The following is a 22,454-nucleotide window of genomic DNA, read 5'->3' as shown; positions in this document are numbered from 1 at the left end:
TCTCCTTAGCGTAGATGCTCCCATGTTGCATTCTGCATGACTGCTTTCTATGTACCAGGCAGAGACAGTAGAAATTATTTATATGCAAGATGCACCATCTATTGTATATACTAATTACGTAATAAGGAGTAATAGTGAAAACTTTCTGGCATGTTTAGGCCACTTAATTATGCAGTGAAAATCATTTTGTTGTTAACTGTCTTATTCCTGATTTGTACATAAAGAGCATTATGCCATCCATAGAAAATGTTAAATATCTACTGATAAATGCCTTCAAGGTTGTGTATTTTATGTATAAAAGAACAAAAATGTTACATACATTTACATTTTATTGTAAATTGAGGAAAACATGTGATCATGTAATTGGAAAATTGTCATAATACTAATGCTCGGTGGTGTCCAGGTGTGGTTTTATGAGCAGCCTGAACCATATATCTTTGAGGATGTAACTTTGCCATCTTCTTAACATTGTTTTTGCAGTGTATGCATGTTTAAATTATATAATAGCAATTCCTGGGAGATTCTACTCCTAAAATGTTCCTTCTAGCTGCATGAACACATAAGGAAGCTACTGTATGACAGATGATGATAATTTTTCATACAAGACAGTTCCTCTTGACTTGATGGATGCAGAGAGAGGAGCCACGCTCTCTGGAAAAACACCAGGGAGCAGTGGGAAAATGTTTCAATGTGTATGGTAATCAAGGCAGAGTGTGGTTCTTGATTAGTCTGTGAAATTGCCCTGCTGAGACGAGGGTTCTGAATTAAGCACTTTTTTACCAAAGCCCTTTGCACCTCTATCCAGAAGTGTATTGTAAAAATTAATTTCCTTAAAATGCTGTGAGCAAAATTGATCCAAAATGATTTTGGCATATGCTGAACTCACTCAGTGATACTTTTCTTCATAAACTCCTCTGAGGACTATATAGTGAAGTGTTTTATATGAGGTATACCTAATTTTAGGCTTTATTTTAAAGGGGGGCAAAATGTAATTTGTGAGTGGTTTGTGAACTATTGTCTGTGCTGGCTAAATTGAAGTTTAAGCAGTTCCACCTGAAACAAACTGCTTCTAATTTCTACATCAATGAATGGCTGTACCTCAGTCTACGTTTGTTCGAAGCATGCGTTGTCAGAACCTGGAGGCACCACCACCTTTGTGAGATATTGCCAGCATCTCTGCGTATGCTGTGAGTACACTGGGAATAGGAAGGCCAAAATAGGGGAAGAAAATTGCTTTCAAATGTTATGAAGCTAGAGAGAGCGCCAGACAATTTTTTCTTGTGAGCCATTTGGAGTGTGGTTTTATTCTATCTTCCTTCTGAAAAAAAGTACTTCTACCTCTGAAGAGACTGATCTTCATCTTGGCCTTTTCTCTATATGGTGATGTTTTATTGAATGTATAGGTAGTTTGCCAGTATTATACATTGCAGGCAATATATACAGTCAGAAGCCTGGGAATCAGTAAATATGAATAGAAACATACCTGAGCAAGATAAAAGGGTATCATTTCATCTAGCAATATATAAAATTTTAGAATATTGGGAAAATGGTTGCATTTGTGAATATGGTAGGATTTGACATGCAGCATGGTCTTGGAAAAACTCAAAGAGCCCTGAAGAAGCTGTTGGTTCCAGCAGACTGTTTGCCTGCGGACGGACCTGCAGGAGGGACTGACGGTCAGACCGGCGATGTGCTGGGAGACGCGGGCAGGCTCAGCCAGACCTGACATGTCCAGTTAACTATGTGCTGTGTGGTTATTTCTTATCACCTAGTGATGCTGTGAAAAGCCAGAATAGGTCGGGTAATGCTGAATGGCAGCAGAGAAGCAGGAGTGAATGTGCAGTTTCAGGCAAGAGGCCAGTGGCACAGAAGCCTGTTGGGTCCATTCCTGTTTCATAGCCAGGAACAGGTTTTTTTACTGGAATAATTGTGCATGAGTGAGTGTACACGTTGGCCAACTGTCCTGGAGTAGTGTTGCCCCACAGATGTGCTGGTCCTGGTTCAGGTTGTGAAATCCATCCAGGAGGATCCCTGAATGGCCTCAAGAGCAACTGCTGCAAAGTCCAGTTCTTGTGCTTGGCTTTTACCATAGAATCATAGAATAATCAGGCACATGTTTTTAATTTGTAATGTGTAGAGCACGCATACAACACATGTTACCAATACTGAATTTATTTCATGAAAATGTGCACACCTGCATGGTGTCATGTTGAGAAGGGTGTGCTGCATGTTTTGGATGTAAAGCATGTCTTTCAGAGCAAATCGTGGCTGATACAGATGGATTAGCGCTAGGGGCTGCTCTGGGAGTGGAGAGGCTGAACACGTGCTGGGGAAGCAGCGGTGTGTTAGGACAGCGGGGTGAAGTGGGAGCTCAGCTAATGTGGGAAATGCAATGAGAACCTTAAGGGAATTAAAAGAGCAGTAGCGCCCACAGGCCTCTGTGTGTTGCCCTTTTTCATGGCACGTGTGTAGGAAAGGGGGATTGTTCGACAGCAGAATGTCTGAAGGAAGCTGTTTCCTCAGTCCTCCTGTATTTGTGTAGTTCAGACGTTTGCTGTTTGGGGGTAATAATTTTTCTCACCTGCTTTCACTCTGGGATTGCCTAATTATTAATATTTATTATTAGTCCTAAAATGACATCAAAACATGTGGTTTTGTCTCACTTATACTTTTTGCCAAGTGCTGACGCTTTGGAGATAAAAGTCATGAAATTTAACTGAAGTCAGAGAGAAGTCTGACCCTAACTGATAGTCCTGAATATCAGAGCCTCATAAAAATGCATTGCTACAGAGACGGGCTTTTATCTTACAAATTGCTTTAGGAGTAAAGAAATAACTCTAAATGTTGAAATCCTTTTCAAACATTCTCTATGGTTTTTGAGACAAATATGTTTAGCACATTTAACAGAGCAGAAGATGAGCCTGCAATGAGTAAAGAAATGAAGAGATCCTGGCAGAATGCGCAAAGTTTACCATCTAAACAGACTGGCCATACTGTTTATCCTTGGGTTTGTTATTAAAATGCATTGCATTGACTCTGTTCCCTGGTTACTGTCCCAGTAGGGCAGTCATGCTATTAATCAAGATGCTAGTTAAACAATATTGTTCAGCAGAATTCCTTTATCTCCGATTCATAACACTGGGTTTATGTATGGTGTATATGCATTACCTCATTTGAAAGCTGTATGAATCAACACTAATCTGATTTTGTTGTTGTTTTTAATTTTTACAGATGCAGATTTACTTCTACAATCCTGATGACTTTGACAGTTTTGGAACAGCAGTTCTAGAAAACAGAGTAGTAGGAGCTATGGCCGTGTTTTTTCAAGTAAGTTTAAACAAGAGCTATATCCATAAACCAAAGCATTCACCAAGCACTATTTAATTCATTGAATTGTTTCAAGCTTAATGGATGCATCTGTTTTCTTGTTCCCACCTGTCTAAGTGAAAGATATTTCATATTGTCTGTGTGTGATTTAAAATGTAAATAAGTATATTTAGAAACATAATGAAAAATTTTGCATGAATTGTTCTGATTTTATAGCTACTTTACAGATGCAGATTGAAGAACACATTTATCATGGAACTTCCTTCACTGCTGAAGCACATTGCTGGGGTCCCTGGAATACTAACAAACCCATGCAAAATGGTTCTGTTTAGAGAAAACTTAAAATTCAAACGTAGCTTGAGAGAAAATTAATCAATAAGTTTCATCAATCTTATCTGTAGCAGCTTCTTCTAAATTGTCATAGTAACAAGTTCTTGAGGAGACCAGGTTTCCAAATGAGTGAATTTATGCATCTCCTTTTTAAACATGCATCCTCAAGAGCGTGACTGCCTGGTTAGCTCATTTGTTGGTTCGACACGCTCCAGAGCTGCAGTGCGGGGTACAGGCTGGTGCTTGCGCTGGCTGGCAGGTCGAACAGCAGTGGTGCTCAGCAATGGGGGCTTTTTGTCATTTTGCATCAGAAATAGTTTTTCCTTTGACTCAAGGGTGAATCCAATACAGAGCGCTGAAGCAACTCCATACCACCGTACAGAGAAGCGGCTAATGAAGAGTTTGAGATATCTCAAGGTGTTGCTTGTTCAAAAGGGAGGGAAGAGCAAGGGAAAATGCTGGTCTTCCATGAGGTTTCACACTAGTTTTTGCTGAGGAAGAAAATGATCTTACTGTTATCTTTGTGAAGTCAGATAAAAAAGAATATGCAAGTACCCATATGTAAATACCTCCCTCTTTCTTATGATGTTAGAGTGACAAGTCTGACTCTCCTGTTCAAATTAAGTAAGGTTGTCTTTTTTTCCATGTCACTGATTTTGATCAAGTGCTTTAATAAGGAGAAAAGGGCTGATCCTTGTATTGCATAAATTGCTGTATCTCTGCTGACATCAGGCTAGTGGAAGTAGGCATGTTAAATTCATCACCGTTGAATTCTGAGCACTTCTGTGGCGTTTCATGTTAGGGTAGATTTGGTGGAGCTGCAATAATTTACAGTGGCATAGCAGGATGATTCCCCAGACTTCTTCATCTTGATGTGCTGTGGGAAGCGTTGGGCAAATTGAATTTGGCCTTACAAGACAGAAGTTTAGAAACAGAACGACCAGAGGCACTGCTGCTTGATTTATACCACAGTGAAGAGCGGCACATTATGCGTGTGTGCCGTGTCAGAAGGAGCATGTGTTATGCCGTGGTGTGCAATACACGTGGCATCATCAGTCTGGAGTTTAATTGCTAAAATACCCTGATGTGCTTCACATAAACCACGTGAAGCACTGCCCCATGTTGTGCCATTTCCTAGTCTGTATGTGATATTTATTCCATAAAAACTGCTTTTAGAGGTTCTTAAAACTGTAGTGGGACTGTGTTTTGTATTCCCCACCTGCAAAGGCAGGTGCTGCACTTACTGCAATTCGCACTTTGCACAATTCTAAGGGAGCCGTTAAACTCACTAAAAATAACCTAAGATAGTTTGTAATGCTGTTAAAAAAAAAAAAAATCTGTGATTGTAAGAGACCTCAGGCTCTTTAAGACCACAACCAAGTGTTGCGGTCCCCTCAGGGGAGCAGAAATCTATACTTTTCATCATTTCTAGCCCTGCAGGCCACAGGACATTAGGCTGTAAAGTCTGGATGATGGTGCAGCTGGGCTCCTCGGCACCAGGAACCATGAAATCTGAAGACATTACTGATAAACAGTCTCTGATCTCTTCCAGAGAGTGGGGCTAAGATAATTCTTTAGCAAAGTGACCCAGGGACAACCTCCTTTGCGGCTGCAAGGAAATGGTTTTCTCTTTTTTTGGGTATGTTTTTCCTTGCCTTTAGGTTGAAATGATAAATCAGTGGCATGCCATTAAACTTCTGCAGGTATCAGCTCTTCCCTCTGGGTAGTTCCGCTCTGAGATGGAAAGCTGCCAAGGAAGGTTTGTAGAGCCCAAAGTCCCCATTCTGCAAGGGCATGTGCGGAATTCTGGCCCGTGTAACTAAACTCGAAGGGCTTCAGCATAGCTGCTTCTGTTCTGGCCATCACGAGGATTTCCTAGAGTTTGCCCCATAGAACTTGAGTTTCTGTACATAGGGTTATTTATTGATGGTGACAATCCTTTGCAGATCCATGCTGTGTTTGACCAAGGTGCCATTTACAGACAGTTGCGTTCAGAAATTCTTGGTGTTCCTTTGGCCTTGCTCCCCAGCGCCATGCAGATAAGCTTACTGTGGCTAGTATTTCAACCAATTAATTTAAAAGCTGTCTTTTAAAACTGATTTTTAGCAAGTTCGAATGAAATATCCCTAAGATGTCCATGGACACATTTTGACTGGCAGTTTTGACTATTTTGTAGTTTGAGCTGTAGTCTCATCTCTAACTCATTTATCTAGAACACAGCTTTAAAAAATTGTAGTAATAGCAGTCACACTGTTTTTTTACAAATACATTGGAAAACTAAATTGTGCATGCTTTTCTATGTAAATATTTTAACACGGAAATTATTGGATAGATTTGCCATTAAGTCAAGACTTGGATTTTTGCTAATGTGTTAATGCTGTGTTGTAATGAATGTGTATCGCACTGACTGAATTTATAGTCTGGCAGGTGTTTTTTGTTTGACTGATGTTCACAAATGTTCCTTTGAAAATCAGGCTCTCCAGTGAATGAGCATTATACTGAACTGTATAATTATTGGTGAAACATTAAATAATTAAGAACCCTCTTTCCTCCTTTTTAAATAATTTAACTTGGACTATATAAGAATTTTCCTTATTGAATTCGCTATTTCAGGGGCAATTTCCAGACAGAGTATTCTGGTTCTGAACTTGGATAATTGAAGCATTTGGAACTTGGTTGTAATTGCTAATTATGCTTTTCTCATTGTTTTCATTGTAAACTCTGTTTGATAAATTCTGTTTGCATGCTACAGGTCAGTTGACCTGACAAATAATAAAAAAAAAATATTAGTTAAAATCAGGAAACAATTCTTGCAAATACAAACTGCTATAATTGCTCATCTCTGTATTTCATTGTGGATAGACACTTAGAGAGTCTCCTGTACAATAACACTGTGGGGACTCTATAGCAGGTATTCTCAACTTGCAAATGAGATGAGCTGGCCTGAAATCTCTAGCTAGGCTCTAAAAACGGATTTTTACATTGCGGTACAAGTTGTAAAGTGAAACAGGTATGTTGAGGAAAAGGGTCCCATGATGCTTAGTCCCTTTTCTGACCATGGCAGCACTTCAAGCATCATGCCAAGGACTAATTTATGTACAGGGGAGTGCTGCTGAAAATTTTTGCAGACTTTTGTTCTGTAGCTGTGTGTTTGGGGCAGAATGGAGTGCCTCACTGTGCAAAAAACAAGGAGCAAACAAACAAAACCGTGCACCATGCTGTGGTGTTTCCTTCAAGATCCTCTCTCATCCTCAGTGACGGCACAGTGAGTGTAATGGAGCAGCAAAGCGACTTAGGAACCTCCCATCTTTGTAGTTCAAATTATTTTAAAACCTGCTGGTGACTTTTATAATGGTATTAAAGCCCATAAACATGTTTCACTGGAGTGGGGGGGAATCAGTGGGAAAAAGTTTCTTTTTCTTGAAGTGGGAAAGTTTGTGGGAAAAAGTCAGTTTGTTTCAGGAGAGAGAGGGGATCAGAGTATTAAACAGTTAATGTGAGTAAAAGAAAATTATATTTGTTGTTAAAGATAACTCACTTGTTATTTTAGCAAAAATCCAGATCTTCTGGAGACAAACGAAGTTCTCTTTGGCTCCCAACAAGTTTTTCAGGAGAAAACAACATGACTGTTGCTGTTAGTATTGGGGTTACCTGCTGTTTCTCAAGGTGAAACTAGTGCTAGTGTAAGATGTTTAACATCACAGATCCGTTACCTCTTGCCACTGGTATCCTCTTGGTCTGCCCTAAAACCTTCTGGATTTGCAGAAAAGGTGACACCACAGTGACAGGACCCATCTGCTGGGGCTCACTGCTTTGTGGACCTCTTAATAGTTGTCTGTGGCTGCACGTTGAGACCCAGCGATCTGCTGAAACTCATGGCAAGTCCCAGTCCAGCAGGGCACTTCAGCCTTGATTTAAATGACCCTATGCTGAGTGGTTGGTGCACGTGCTTAATTTCAAGCCACAAAAGGTTCAACTTGTACTTAATGATATTCTGGCTCTGGGCCTTGGTTAATTGTCAGATTGAGCTGGTTTTGAAGCAAGCCAGGAGGGGGAGGGAAGGATCTCAGTGGTTCCTGAGTCATCCATTCGTATATATGCTTGTAATACATATTTACAAGTCGCATTTGAAATGAGTACTTACTTGGATTAAATGCATTCAGACATATTGCACGGCTCTGTTTTAACCATCTAACAATATAATTCATTGCACACTTCACTACTTGCTTTATTAAAGCCAAACTTAAATGTGTTCAAAACAAACATATTGGTTTTGCATTTGAAATATTCATCGTTTGGGCCTGAGGTAGATTCATTACGGCAGAGAATACTTCATTCCTTGATTACTGCTGTGAAAAGACACAATACTGATTCCCCAAGCACTCATCAAATATTCGATAGCTCAGAAATTCAGGAGGAGGTGATGGAATTCTCATTCCTACCAGGAAGGCATATAAATCTATTTTTATTATTTGCAAAGAAAACCCTCAGTGATTAGTTACTGTGTCTCAAGTACTCAAACAAATCATCTCTAAAGAAGTTAAAGTAAAAATGAATTTTAAAATAACTTCTAGCAATGCTTTCATCATTAAAATTATCTTCATCATGATGAGTGATGTTGATACCTCGATCAGTCAAGCTGTAGCAGTGCAGGGCTAGATGTTCAAAGGTAATTAGGTGCTTGGCAGCAAATATGCAACTAATGGTATTTTCAGAAGTACCTGGGATAAAAATCAAGGGGTTTACGGATCTTTTCCTAGGATGCCATTCTTAATTCTCTTTTCTAATACTAATGTGTTTTAACAGTTCTTGAAAAGAGTACTGTGTAGAACTTTTAGCTGTTAGATATGTGTGTGTTGTTGGTGTGTAAATGTCTTTATATTTGCTGTTAACTCATGTATGCGGTGATTTGCTCTTCAGTAAAACAAATAGTAATCGTGGCCTTATTTTGTGTACATTTTTTGGTAGTAGTTCTTGGTGCACTTTGTGAATTGGTTATTTGGCACAAGTACGCTTTTTTTCAATGTGTATTTCTCCAATAACATAAGTCAGTTTTTTACTTCCCTAGAAACCCTTTTTTCCCCCCTTATTCCCTTTCATTAAGTCCTTCATGCGTTTTGCATCGTAACCAAATAAATTCAGTGAATACATGCTTCAAATGCAACAGCTATCAAGAGAACCACATCTGGTGGGAGACCAGATTCCCATGTCCCTGCCTGATTTCTGGTGATTCCTAATTCCTCCTCTCTCTTAATATATAATGCTTTGTGAAAGTCTGAGCAAAACTACCTTGATTTTGAAAATGAGAATGGAGGGGGAATGTGTGCGCTTTTCCTGAGACGTTATATCCACCTACATGAAACATAATCAGTGCTTCAGTGTTTAGGCAATATCTTAAAAGCGATTTGCAGTAGTTCAAATAATGTGGAGCACCATTAACATGCAGGGCATCATCCGGAGTCATTGAGAGGCTTTTCATTTATTTTAATAGACTTCAGATACATGTAAAGACCTTAAAATGAAATTACAGTATTAATTCTTTTAATGGTTACTTTAGAACCCATGGTGTTTTATTAATTATAGCTTATGAGTAATAAAACTATTGTTATTGATTAGATGTATTATTTAGTAATTAGTACAGGTATTTTTTTATCATCATAACATGAAAATGTGTGTAGGCTAAAGCTACTTATTCAATGGCTTTACAAAGTGTAATTTATATTTGTCAAAGTGTGTCCACATGTACTAGTACTTCTCCGTACAACAGAAGACAAGCAGAACAATTTGAAATGTGTTCTTACTCACTGGATTCCAGTTTCTTCACATTTTTTAATCATTGCAGCTATTTAAAACCATTAGTTGTTACCAATAAAAGCAGTACTAGGCCCTTTAAATAGATGGAGAATAATGGAGACATACAAAGTCACTACTCTGACACAAAGGATGAGAAAAACAGAGTAGGTAGATACAATCAGTACAGTACTGAGAGTAAATTTTTCTGAGAAACAACTTGTACAATACATGTAAAGATGTGTAGTAATATAAAGCGTCTATGGACGTCTGTGGAGCAGCAGATTCTCCTGATTTTCCAGTAAATAAAATGAGATAAAATCATCAAAAGACAAAAGTGATTTTGAGTCATGGAGAATTTAAATATGAAATTAGGAGAGCTTCTCAAAGTCTGTTAGATTTGGATTGAGTTCAATATCTGAATGGCACTGAACTGTCTCCAAAAGTGGTCTCTTTAGCCAAAACATGCATGTCTAAGTGCCTAACAATAAGTATTCTTGCTGATCAAAAAGCTTGCACTGGAACCCTCTTGACTGGATGTTGAGTTTTGGTAGAAGACAAAAGCTCTTGGAAGGTGTCTGTTTCTAAAAAAAAACATGTTCTACCTTTCCGTTAAAGAAAACAAAAAGTATTTTTTAAACTAAGTCCAAAATTCAGATTTTTACTTCAACTTATGTTGAAAGTTTCATTTGAAAATATGAATATTTTTGAATATTTTATGTAAAAGAAGAAAGGGGAGAACAGATGGGGAATAGCTCTGTGAGTAAAAATATATATATATATCTAGTCTCAATTTTGGTTCTTACTGAGTTTCAAGTGCTTAACAGTGAGGCTGTAACTTTATTCTGATCCATACGTTTGTTCTGATTTATCATGTTTCAGATGTTATTTAGTAGTCAAATTTCTGTGTGCAGCCTAAACTTAAAAAGAAAAATAAAAAATTCTGTAATACTGTTTTTCACCCTTTGTTTCAGTACATCAATGGGTAGGCTGACTCTCAAAAGTACTAAGCAAACAGTTCCCGATGAAGTCCTGAGTTTAACAGAGAAGCTTCAAAAGGTTTTCAGCTGAGGGACAGAGCTGCGTCCCTTTCTTACAGGGCAGAGAGGCAGCGGAGGAAGCAGCAGATCACTGGGGTGAACCCTGCGACTTCACCGAGCAAAACCCAGGAGCACAAGGAGCCGGGAAGGGCTCGGGGCTGTCAGCCCAGTGATGTTCATCACTCACATACTTCTGGGCTCAGGAAACAAGGACTTTGTTAGTGAGCTGAATGGCACTGAAGAATCATAGAATAGTTTGGGTTGGAACGGACCTTCAAAACGCATCGTGTCCAACCCCCCTGCCATGAGCAGGGACATCTTCACCAGCTCAGGCTGCTCAGAGCCCCGTCCAGCCTGGCCTGGGATGTCTCCAGGGATGGGGCATCCACCACCTCTCTGTGCAACCTGGGCCAGTGTTTCACCACCCTCACTGTAAAAAATTTCTTCCTCATGTCCAGCCTAAATCTCTCCTCTTCTAGTGTAAAACCATCACCTCTTGTCCTATTGTAATAGGACCTTTTACAAAGTCTATCCCCATCTTTCTTATAGGCTCCTTTGAAGTGCTGAAAGGCTGCAATAAGGTCTCCCTGGAGCCTTCCCCAAAGAAATACTGACCCTTTCACCTGTGGGGTTTTTTAACTGATTTTCACTACTCTGTATTTTCTGTCCATTGGCAACAGCACTGATCACACCTTTGCTGCTGGGCTCAATGTGCAGAGCCTGGTTAATCCCTTCCTTCAAATCCCGTACAAACAGGAGCAAAGTTTCTCTTAATTTGCAGGGTACCATGGGCTCAGGCTTTCTCATTGCCATGGCTGTACATTTGTCATGGCTTATCCATGTGAAGGAGCCCATGTGGCTAAATCCAGGACTGGTAGGAGAAGAAGTGTTCACACAGCAGCCTGAGCATCCCAAGCAAGTGTGCTTGAAGAAATGAGGTACAAACTCGTGAGCGAAAGTGGGGCTGGATTTGGAGGCAGCCAGACTGACAGGGCGGCTGAAACAGATCGTTCTTGGAAGCAAACACACCATTCCGCTTCTGCTCGCCCGTGTTCTGCCAAGAGGCATTTGCAGTCTCTAGATCATGATGGCTGCAACCTGCTGTGTTGAAACTTTTCTATCCACAGGCTGACTGTGCAGTGTAGAAAGATAATCTACCTTATGTGCACTTATCTTGTTTCTATGATTCTGTGTTTCTGTGATCTTCTTCTGTGCCCAAGCAATCGTCCTTTCCCTTCTCCTCAGTTCTATGAGCTCATTCATGGTGTTTTCCAGTAAGGCAGAAGAGCAGGAAGCCTGATTTTATGACAGATGACCTTCAAAATTCAATACTTTCAATTAAAGCCTTTTTGTTAGGTTGAGTTTGAAAGGATATGGGCTGTACAGAAAGCGGTGTCATACAGTTCTTTTTATGGCGCAGAGAGAAATACGAGAATGCACAGACAGTCTTTGACTTCTATTTTGTTTTTAATCTCAGATATATCTAGAGGAATGCAACTTCCAAAGTGTCTGAAAAAACTTTAATTGAAGGTAAAAATTAGATCCCTTTTTTTTCCTCCAAAATGCACTGTACGTGCTTTTTTAACTACAAAGCCTGAGATCATAACTCATGACTTATGCTGTTGCTTCTCTGCTTTGGATGCAATAGCAAGGAGGGTGGCTAACAATAGTGATGCGTTGTCGAATGACTTTTGCTTTTTGTGATAAATCACAGTCCATTGCTCAGATTTATTTAATGGAAACATCACAATTATTGATGCTAGGAAGGGTCTGTAAACTTTCTTGCTGTTAAGAGGACTTGGACTCCAAAGTTGTGCAACACTACAAATTTGAAAAATACTCTGTGTATCTTTTATGGAGTCTCTCCTTGATATCTTGAGCTGTCATAACCATTAATGAGAGCTGGTTGTGTGCATTGCACGGGTAATAAATCTCTGCACTCTTCTAGTTTAATGTTCATTTGAATGTCAGGATCACTATATTTAAGTTTACAACACTGTAAATGCTTTTAAATTGCAGCTTTTTTGTTTTCCTGATGCTCCTTAATTGATTAATGTATTAGAATTAATCCCAAGTGGGATACCGGTATTAACTTGCTTCACTAAATTGCATACCAATCTTTAGCCTTAATTCTCGTATTTGTCCCCTTATATTTTAGTGTTTTGAGTAACTTGCCCTAAGGACTTGATCAGCATGCTTTTGTGTGCTCTTTTGCCTCCCTTTCCTTCCTCTCACCCTTGATCCTCAAAAGTGGAGTCAGTTTAGGAATACTTATAGAGTCTAATGTCAGCATCTTAAATACAGTAATTTACTTCTCTGTGATTTAAAAATATCCTGTCTTTAAAAAAAAAAAAAAAAGTAATCACTTTTGTAGCAATGCCGTAAAAATCTTTAAATTGATAGAAAAATATCTGGTGGAGTTTTCATCACCAGACTCCTGAAAATGACACTTAGATGTCTAATACGTAAAAATTACCATTGTCAGTCTATAATCTCACCCCCTCTGTGGCTCAGGAAGATTGATACTCAGGAAGTCTGCTGATTATAACCATTAGACTAAAAAACAAATCAGTTCCCTAACTACAGTAATGCTTGTTGCGTTTTACTCTGGTGTGCTTTATCGATGCATCACTTTGTCACTTTATCGCACATCACAAAGCAGACCTAGAGCTGGATGCCAGGAGCTGGCTCGGAGCAGAGTGACTCCCCAGCCTTCACACTGACTCCTGCCACTCGCCCCTTATCTGCTGCAGGGGAGGGACAGCAGCCCCTTCTAGAGTCCCTGTTTGTGTCTTTGGACGTCGAGAAGCCGTGGAACGTGGCTTGCTTCCTTTGCTCCAAGTACCTTTTCTCCTCTCCGCGATAGCAACGATTGCTTCATCCCCAGCCTTCTTACATGTTCCAAATCTGGTGCATTTTGACTTGACCTTTTTTGTTTAAGAATGAGAGAGAGAAGCTGGAAGTAAAACATCTATTTTTTGCTCTCCAAGTCTTCGAAGAGTTTTGCTGGAGTTTGACTTAGATGCAGAATCAAAGGGGATGTAAAGCTATATGTTCATCTCCTTTCCGTTTTCCTCTCAAACACAGCAGCTGCATCTGATAACTCACTGTTTTCACCCTTTTGTTAAACATCCAGCCTGAATTCCAGGAAGATCATTTTTTATGCCTGTCTGCCTACCTCTTTTTTGAATTTAATTTGATTTCTTTTTCTGCAAAGACTATCCTCTGTAGCCATCCAGGATATACACTCCATTTGTCTCTCAGAGGACTAATCAAGTATATGTAGTTTACATTCTTGGGGCGTAGATGGTAAAATCTAACATTTCCATTAGGAAACTCCAGCTCTTCAGTTCACGTGTTGCCCAGTTCTTCAGGATATTGCACAGGATTTGATTACCCCTTAGAAAAATTACACTTGTTTTCATCCTCTGTATCTTCCCTGGCAATGTAGAGTCTTCATATGTCTCTGGTTACCAGTTAGTGTTATGGCACATTTTAAGTGAAGGTGAGCACAGGATCTATTCATAAATAATTGCGTAGTTTCACTTTGTACCATAAAAGAGAGATTGGTTGTAAAGCCTGAATATATAAAATAGATGGGTAAAATTGGGGCTTCCTTTGCCTTTAGATCTTCTGGCTCAGATGAAAAAGTTATTCTTATTAAATTTAAGCTGTTCTGCCTGAAGAATTATTACTGTAGTTCTCAGATATAACAGTGCCAAGTTTCTCCTAGTATTGGCAATAATAAACAATGCAAGCTTCAGACAGAATTTCCTGGGTAGCATACCAAATGTTCTAGAAAACCTTCTTGGACAGCAGCTAATACATTTTTAATACAAATAAAACATAATTCTTTAGTCTCGTTTCAGTTCGATCCCTAAGGTAAGAAAAAGTTACACTGACTATGCATAATTTATGTATTTGTTTGAAGTGTTTACCCAGCCACTCCATTCACAAAGTCGCTTTTTGTTAATAGGTTTCTGTGAGATGTAAGAATCACTTAGGTCTCACATTGTACAAATAATGGAACATGTCATTTTTGTACAATCAGTGGGATGGTTATGTGGTCACCCGAATTCTGTCTCCGTCTGCGCTGCCCACCACGTCCACCTTTAGCCAAGTCACAGAACAGGTCTGGCGAAAATGTCAGGGTGTTTTTTCCCAGATCATATGTGATGTGAAAGTGTGGAAGTGTGCAAGGGAGGTGAGGGGAGTGGAGGGTGCTGCCCACCCCTTTTGGGGACAGTGTGGCTCGGTGTCAGGCTGGTGTGTCCATGTGAGTGCCACCCCAGTTATTACCAATGACACGCATGGTTTCCTCTATAATTCCTATACATTACACATGATGCAGAGTGAGCATGCAGGAAAATATCCCTCTGTAATTTAATTATAATCTATCCTTAATTACCATAAATCCAGTGCTACAGGTTACTGCCAGAGGGTTGAGCTGTTGCTGGTTTTTGTCATCTGTAGTTTCTACGCTGCAGAACGACTGTGGGAGAGATGATTATCGAGGGTTTTCTGAGCTGGTGGTTTTCTTTCCAGGGGTCAAAGAAAGGCAATGGAAGTAAATCAGAGTCTAGTCTGGTCCCTTTCTTTATGTCTTTGTATGGAGGTAGACATTTGTATGTACGGCTGATGGCTTAACTGATAATGCTGATGGCATATCACCCCCAAAATAATTCTGCAGTTGAGATGGCGGCTTGCCCAGAGCAATCCTTATATCTGATGTTTTACCTCCTGTGAATCTAAATCAGAAATCTTTGAGTTCATGGAGTGGAGATGAGGGTGTGTAAACCTGGCAACCCTTTTACAGTATAATTTTAGTAACTTTCAGATATATCTTCTACATCGGAGATTCACTGAAAAGCACACTAATCCAACTGAGGTAATGAGTGTGAAATGAGCTAAATGGTCCCAGTTTGAGTAACATTAAACCCCCCTTAGGTTTAAGTTCAGGTGTGCTTGTATCAGAGTTCCCAGAACAAAACCAGCAAAAAAGCTGGGATGTACTTTTACTCACATTAAGCTCTACTGGAGATAGATAGGAGTCAAGAATGCCAATCACCATCTTATTCTCTGCTGAAAATTGAAATACGTGTTAAATAAAGATTGTATAAATCTGTTCACAGCACGCCTGAACAGTGACTTTTCAGAGGCTCGCAAGATGGAGCAGGATTTTTTCCTATGAGCTTACGGTGTTTGCAACTGTTCCACAGCTCTGGGAGCACTGAGAAAACCAAAGAAAAGCTGCCTGGCTGATAGTATCAGAAAAGTATTGAGCCGCTGATTGTAAGCGTACCTTTTCTGTGCATCAAAAATGCATTGTAATGTAGTCATTATCAGAGTAAAGAGACTTTCTGAAAGAAGCTATTGGTTTTGCAACATCTGTACTGTATCAAATGAAGCCTAACCGGAGATTTGGCAAACTGTTCTTTATGGGTAAAGTAAAATGATGTACCACATTAGAAAGTAGCTTGGTTATTAGAAAGCTCAGTCTTGCTCCTGATAAAATGGATTTTTTCAGTGTAAAATTCATCTTTACTTGCTGCAAGAATATTGCTGAAACAGATTAACTTTGGATCTCAATGTATTTTATAGTGTGTCTCATGTCATTTTAAGGCTGTAAATATATTAAGTGATCTGTAAGCTTCACTTAAGTTACTGCTTTCTGGGTTTTTGAGGAAATAGGATCATGTTATGAAGAAATCAGGATGATTGAATTAAATCACCCCTTTTGATATTTACTTCCCCTCAGGGTCATGTTACCAGATCAATATTTAAAAACAGCTATATAGGTAAGTGTTGATTAGAAGGCAGAGCTCTGTAACCCTAATGGCTAAGCCAGTAATTGTTTTTGTGGTTTGTATGGCATTGTGCACATGCTGTGTATTAGAAGCAGTCAGTATAACATTTTTTCAGTCCTTCCTCCCCCTTGCCTACCTTGTCACCTGGCAAACTTTCTTTATCATATCTAGATCCTATAAAAACATCTAACATAATTTGAAATGCTCTTGTGCGAGACATGATTAGACTACATCGATCACTTTTCAAAATTGTTTTTTTCTTCTTCATTTTGCATTCTAAACTACTAAAAACTTTTATATCCTGCTGCGTGTTGTGGAAGACCTGAGCAGACAGATAGTCTTGGGTGAACCAGTCTTGTAAAGTGCTCTCCCCAAGTGCATACCAGTCAAATTAAACTTCAGGTTAACATTTTGGAATGCTCTCCTCTTGCCAACTCATTACCAGTGATATGGCTAAGCAAACTGTTGCCTTCTGCTGTTCCAGATATCTACAGAGATTTATTATATTTCAACTAATAAGCTTACCTTCTCTAATAGCACACAGCCCACCCCACCTTATGGCTAGACTTGTCTCTTCTCATAACTTGGGCAGAGAATTAAAGGCTGGGAGTAAAGCTGGCTTTTAAACCTGTCTAGGTAGAGCCGTTTGATGGTCCCTGTGTTGTGGATAGAAACATCCATCATTTTTGAGCCTGAACTTGCTCATTATCTAGACCTGCTCCTCACTCCCCCTGGGGTTGATACCACATGGCTCTGTGGACAGATGGTAGTGGGAGAGGGAGGTGATGCCGGGGCAGGTGGCACCACCTCAGTGTGCTGCGGGGCCATATGGGCACTCGGGTGTTAGAGAAACTTGGTCTGTGCATGCAGGACAGCTGGCTGCTGCCACACCTGTCTAATGGAGTTGCTGAAAGGCTATATAAATTCATGCTGAGCTATGGAGATTATTTCTGTCAGCTGGTTTTTTTAGTGCTGCATTTATGTTGTAAGTGCCCAGCCTATGCCTGCCTTTTGGGAAATAGTCTCTTTCTTACTTCGTTACTGCTTGCATTGCATCTGAGGCATATAACTAGGGTCTTACCCCTAAAATAGAAGATTTTTTTATGCCTTCCTTATCATGACATATGTTAAAATGTTTGCTGCCCTCCTTAAATCTGAGTGTAGACAGAGCTGCAAACGCAGATGTGTCCTACCAGAGTGCTGGGTTACAGGCCAGTCTGCAGAGAACACGGGATGCTTCAACATCAGGCTTCAAGCACTGCTGCTTGCTGCCGTTAGCTCTGAAAATCCTCGTCTTTACAGCAGCCACAGTGCCATGCTCCTCGTATGAGTGGTACAGCTTGGCTAGAACTAAAACTGTGTTGGGTCTCGGGCATTTTGGGGACAGTTGCCTGTGCAACCTGGCAGTGAACGTGTCCCTCTGTGCCAGCTTTCTGCAGATCATCCTTACAGAGCATTGGATTTTTAGTTCACTCCATAGCAGCTCAGGCTTTTGGCAGGGGAAAACCTAACGCAGGTTGTGGTGCCAGTCGCAGGTGGTTGTATGAGGGTGGTGCCATCAAAGGATTATGCAGCCTGCCAGGTTTTGAGAAGAGAGATAAGAAACTTTTCTAGAAGTAGATACCAAAACTGGGATCATGGCAAATCATATGCCAGGAGCCCGGCTGGTCCAGCTGACTGACCACAGCGTTGGTGATGGGTTCGTAACCAGTGTACGTGAGCTGTGGATGCCCAGGAGTTAAAGTGCTGGGCTGTGAACAGAAGAGGTTAAAAAGAATGAAGTAAATAGCTCAAATTAATAGGCAGGTTCTCTGACAAGGAGATTCAGAGTGTGTGTGAGAGGAGAGGAGATGGAAGACTTCCTGAGAGCATTCCTGTGTGCACCCACCTGCAGGAAGCATCTTCACTGCTCTGGGTCAGACTAGACTTGTTCAAAGAGCACCTTTTGTTCTAACCACATTTTAAGTTTTGTTTTAAATCACATTCAGTTGCATTTAATTTCTTCTCTTGTACCTTTGCCTGGGATTTTGAGATTCTGGCAATTTTGAAGTTATATCCTGTGTAGGAGGAAGGCTTCCTGACCAGAGACGGAGCTTGAAAACCCCCTCCATAGATGGGTCACGCTCCGCAGGAGCACCAGAAAGCTGTAAGAAGCCTGTGGAGCAGAGGCATGAAGGCTAGAGCATCCTGAGGAGTTCTGTGGCTTTAAGACTATCACCTCCTCACAGTGATTGAATAGCATTCACTTTGCCACTGCAGAAATGTAGAACATCTTGAAACAAGCGTACATGTCATGTTATTTTTTGTATTTCGTTGTATTTCAAGAAGAAGAGACTGCTGCCACGAACTGAATGTTTCCCGGGCTTTTAATGCACTTGTATTCTAAGTGCTTTTCTTCTACACAATAACTCCCCCATTTCTTCTAAACACAAGCCATGATACTTGTTGAAATGTTTTTGTAAGGAACGGAGTGAGTTGTTGGGTCATTCTAACCAAGTGAAAAATAAACAGCTTGACATATGATCCTCAGTGTTGTGTGTAGTGTTACACCTGGTGAAATAAAGGGGGTTTGAGCTGTACTTTTGTTGCTGCAGGAACCTGAGTAGCTTAGAAGCAGCTGAGAAGAAAATTGCAGGCCATATCCTGCCACTCTTAACTCAGTGGCTGGAAGGAGATTGAGATGAGGACTGCCTCCTATCACTTGCTTCTTGGAGCTCTAGTGGTGCAAGTGCCCTTCTGCTGGTACCCACCTTGGCTCAAGGATGTGGCTCTTGGTGCACTTATACTTCATGCGCACCAGCTATGGAGTCCTGGGCAGTCCTGCAGTTGGTGTCCTTGGCACCCTGTTTTCTTGTGGCCAAGTTTCCCCTGGATGAGCCCACTTCTGTAGTCAAGATTACTTCTTTTTCCCTGTCTCCATGGAGGATGTTTGGGTGGGAGTGAAAGGGCACAGGTACTTCCTTGGTGATGTAGGGGGTGGAGAGGAGGAGGTGGCAGAGTCATGCAGGGGTGCGTAAGGGGATACGTGGGATGGTTTGGGAAGAGAGGATGCTGTAGGAGATGAAGGAGATGTAGGATGTTGAAGGAGACAAAAACAGCTCACTGGGTGGGAAGAGAGAGTGAAGAGGATGTGGCAGGTGGGCGATGGAAGAGGGAGGCAACTCGGCAACGAGAGCGGAGGCAGAAGTGAGGAAACTCTGAGGATTAGCTGGTGCTTTCTGCCTTAGGTACCGTGACCACTGAACTGTGTAAGTTCACAGCATTTTGCAAAGCTGCACCCATCTGCAAGAACTTGAGGGACACTGAATATTTACAAAAAATAAGTAAAAATGGAAGAACTTAAATTAAAGAGAATTCCAAATACAGAAATACATCATAGTTGACAGACTGCATCTTGTGCCAGAAAGCTGTTAATGAACACCACTGGTCTAATGTTGGGTTCTTGTACTGCAAAGATGCCTGGAAGCCTGAGAGCCTTCCCAGCCCATGGCTGCTACATTCGACGTAAGGAATTTGCTGTAGCAAAAACTCCTGCAGCAGTTTCAGAAGATCAGTTCACACCAACCTCCTCAAAAATGAGGTGAAAGGAACAGCGAGCAAACTTCATTGGAGTTTGATGTTTCAAAGCAGGAGATTAAAAAAAAAACACTAAAAAAAACCCCGAGCAACCTACAATAACTTGTTTTCGTTGAGTTTCTAATTTAATTGTGAACTGAGGTGTGGTTGTCATTGGGAAGTGGCTGTGTAACTTAATTGACATTTCTGCATCCTTTGCATTTGTGACTCATAGATGCCAACTTGAGTCATCTCATACTCACGGGCTGGAGGGAACCGCTGCTGTTGTGGGGAATGCTGGGAGAGAAACAAATGAGGACTTTTCATGTAGAACGAAAGAAAGATGTTCAGAAGCTGAGAGGTCTCCTTTTCTTCATTTTAAAGGGGTGATTGTTGTGACTGCTCTCACCAAAATCCTTTGTGTTGGCTGGAAGAGAGAGAAAAGGCTGGAAATCTCTGCTGCATCCCAGGCAAGCTCAGCTGGAACAATTAAATTACAATCCCCTGCAAAATGCTGGGATTCCAGATGCCCATCTGAGCTGTTCCCTTTTACCCTTTGCATTTTGCCCAGCATATTTTCTCATGTAGCCCCCAGATTTCATTGCTTTATTTTCAAAACAAAAACCTGAAGGTATTTTTTTCTCAGTTGGACACATTTGTATCAAATTTGATACAGGAAAAGAAGAAAATGAAAGCTAACTTCCATTCTTGGTTTCACAGTTTTGAGTTTAGGTTCTCCAAATGTGTGAAGCAGTATATCAAAGAGTGGGTGCTGTAGGATGATCTGGCTGTAGTGCTCGTTATATTTTTTTCATTACACCATTTCATTTTCCTCTCTGCTTAGGTCAAAATGGTTATTTTTACCTAAACACTCCCATAAATCGGGCAGATTGTGGAAACTATAAAAGAGACCCAACTCCTTTTTTATATATATATAGATATATTTTTTTTAACCTCAGATAGTGAGAACAGTTTATAACTGATGGCAGTTTTTATAAAATAGCCTCCATCCTGATAAAATGTTACCCCCCAGTGTGTCATTTTTCCAGCTGAACTACTGGTTGGATTGAGAGATCTTGCACACTGCTGCTTAAATAAGTAGACTACATGCTCTATGAAGACATCATATTATTTTCTCAAAGGAGAACAAGTAGGCTCAGTGCACCAAAATTGCTTTAAATAAACTTGCAGCTACTCTAGCCTTTTCTGCGCAGCTGCAGATGGTAGAGTCTATCAATCAAGCTTTCCCAGCTTTGAGAATCTGCCACTGAAGCTGTCTCTCCTCTGTGTTAAAATTACATTTTTGTCTTTTACAGAGCTTTATATCTTAAATATTCTATTGCTACTAATCAGATTGTGCTTTTGGGTTGCAAATATCTTTTGCTTCTCCTCAGATATATGCTTATTAAGATCTTTCAATAATTTGTTAATTGAATGTGCTATTCACTTGCAGTAAATTAGCTGCATCATGCTTTCAAAGTGCAGTGCTTTGGGGAAATTAATGCCTACCTTATCAATGGAGTGAGCCATAGTTTGGGCAAATGAGTGGCTTGCAAAAAGAAAGGAAAACACATTGCTGGCTGTTTCTTCCCATCCTGGTGGTTGCAAATCTTGTGGTAGTGAATGGAGGTAAGGCTGCACGGGGAGGCTGCAAAGTCCCCCTCAGCCCCGGGAGCTGATCAGTCAGCTGCCAGCACGGGTACAACACAGGATCAATGTTTCTATCCACTAACAAAGAAACTCGGTGTGCACAAACACAGCGTACTCTGAGCTGCCAAACAGTACTTAACTCCACCTCTGAGTTTCACGCTCTTGCTTTTCTTGAGACAGTCTCTTGTATTTGCATGTTGCTGTCGTATGTTCTGCAGCATCCTATGCTGTCCCTCTGCTGTTTTTGTAACACTGATATTTCAGCCAACCTTTAGTGTAAAGGTGACTATTTATGCTTTGTGTATTTTTAAGCATCCCTACTGAACATAACGAAAGTGGAAGTTGCTGATCTATCACCTACTCTGTCCCATCCTTGTCCTGGGATGTCTGTAACTGGGGTCCAGAGGCAGCAGGTACAAAATTAAGGCTGAGAGGAGCTGTGGTTGCAAGCAGCTGCATTGCACTCAACCACAGATGAGGGACAGCCAGAACACCTGACCCCAAAGTCAGCTCAATGCTTTTAAAACCATTTTGGATTTTTTTTTTAAAAAAAAAGCTTCCTCTTTGGCACTGCTAGTTAATATCTCACTGTAGATACCCTCCAAAGCTGTGATGAAATATGAAGTTAATACATCACTAGCAAGCTTTCAGTCAGAATGATGTATTATTCAAAGTGGAATTAGCTAGAAGGATCAATGCACACCCATTACTCTATTTAAAATAATCATTGGAAGACTCATTAACTTTTTTTTTCCCCCTCTTTTCAAACAACATAGTGAATGAGACGCTGAGGAACATCCCCTCTGACAGTGTAGGCACCTCTGTGACTTCAGTATATTTTCATTCATAGCAGGATTATTAAACACCTGAAGGCCAAAACCCAGATTTAACTCAACAGAATTTCCCTTCAAATCACTGAACCTGAAACCGGTTGCCATAGGCAAAGGCGAACTCA

At 40.5% G+C, this 22,454-nt stretch overlaps 1 protein-coding gene across 1 annotated transcript in view; it reads left to right on the top strand.

The window, feature by feature from the left end:
- PTPRG (protein tyrosine phosphatase receptor type G) overlaps positions 1 to 22,454 on the top strand; it is a 401,446-nt gene that overhangs the window by 261,371 nt on the left and 117,621 nt on the right. Inside the window, exon 5 of the mRNA XM_065075568.1 lies at positions 3,232 to 3,327. Within this exon, the coding sequence (XP_064931640.1) occupies positions 3,232 to 3,327 (96 nt within the window). The remainder of the gene's footprint in view (positions 1 to 3,231; positions 3,328 to 22,454) is intronic.

The sequence above is a fragment of the Columba livia genome, chromosome 10 (assembly GCF_036013475.1).
Source record: "Columba livia isolate bColLiv1 breed racing homer chromosome 10, bColLiv1.pat.W.v2, whole genome shotgun sequence".
Classification (NCBI taxonomy): domain Eukaryota; kingdom Metazoa; phylum Chordata; class Aves; order Columbiformes; family Columbidae; genus Columba; species Columba livia.
Note: the sequence above shows the minus strand (reverse complement) of the source record. Positions and strands in the feature narration are given on the sequence as shown.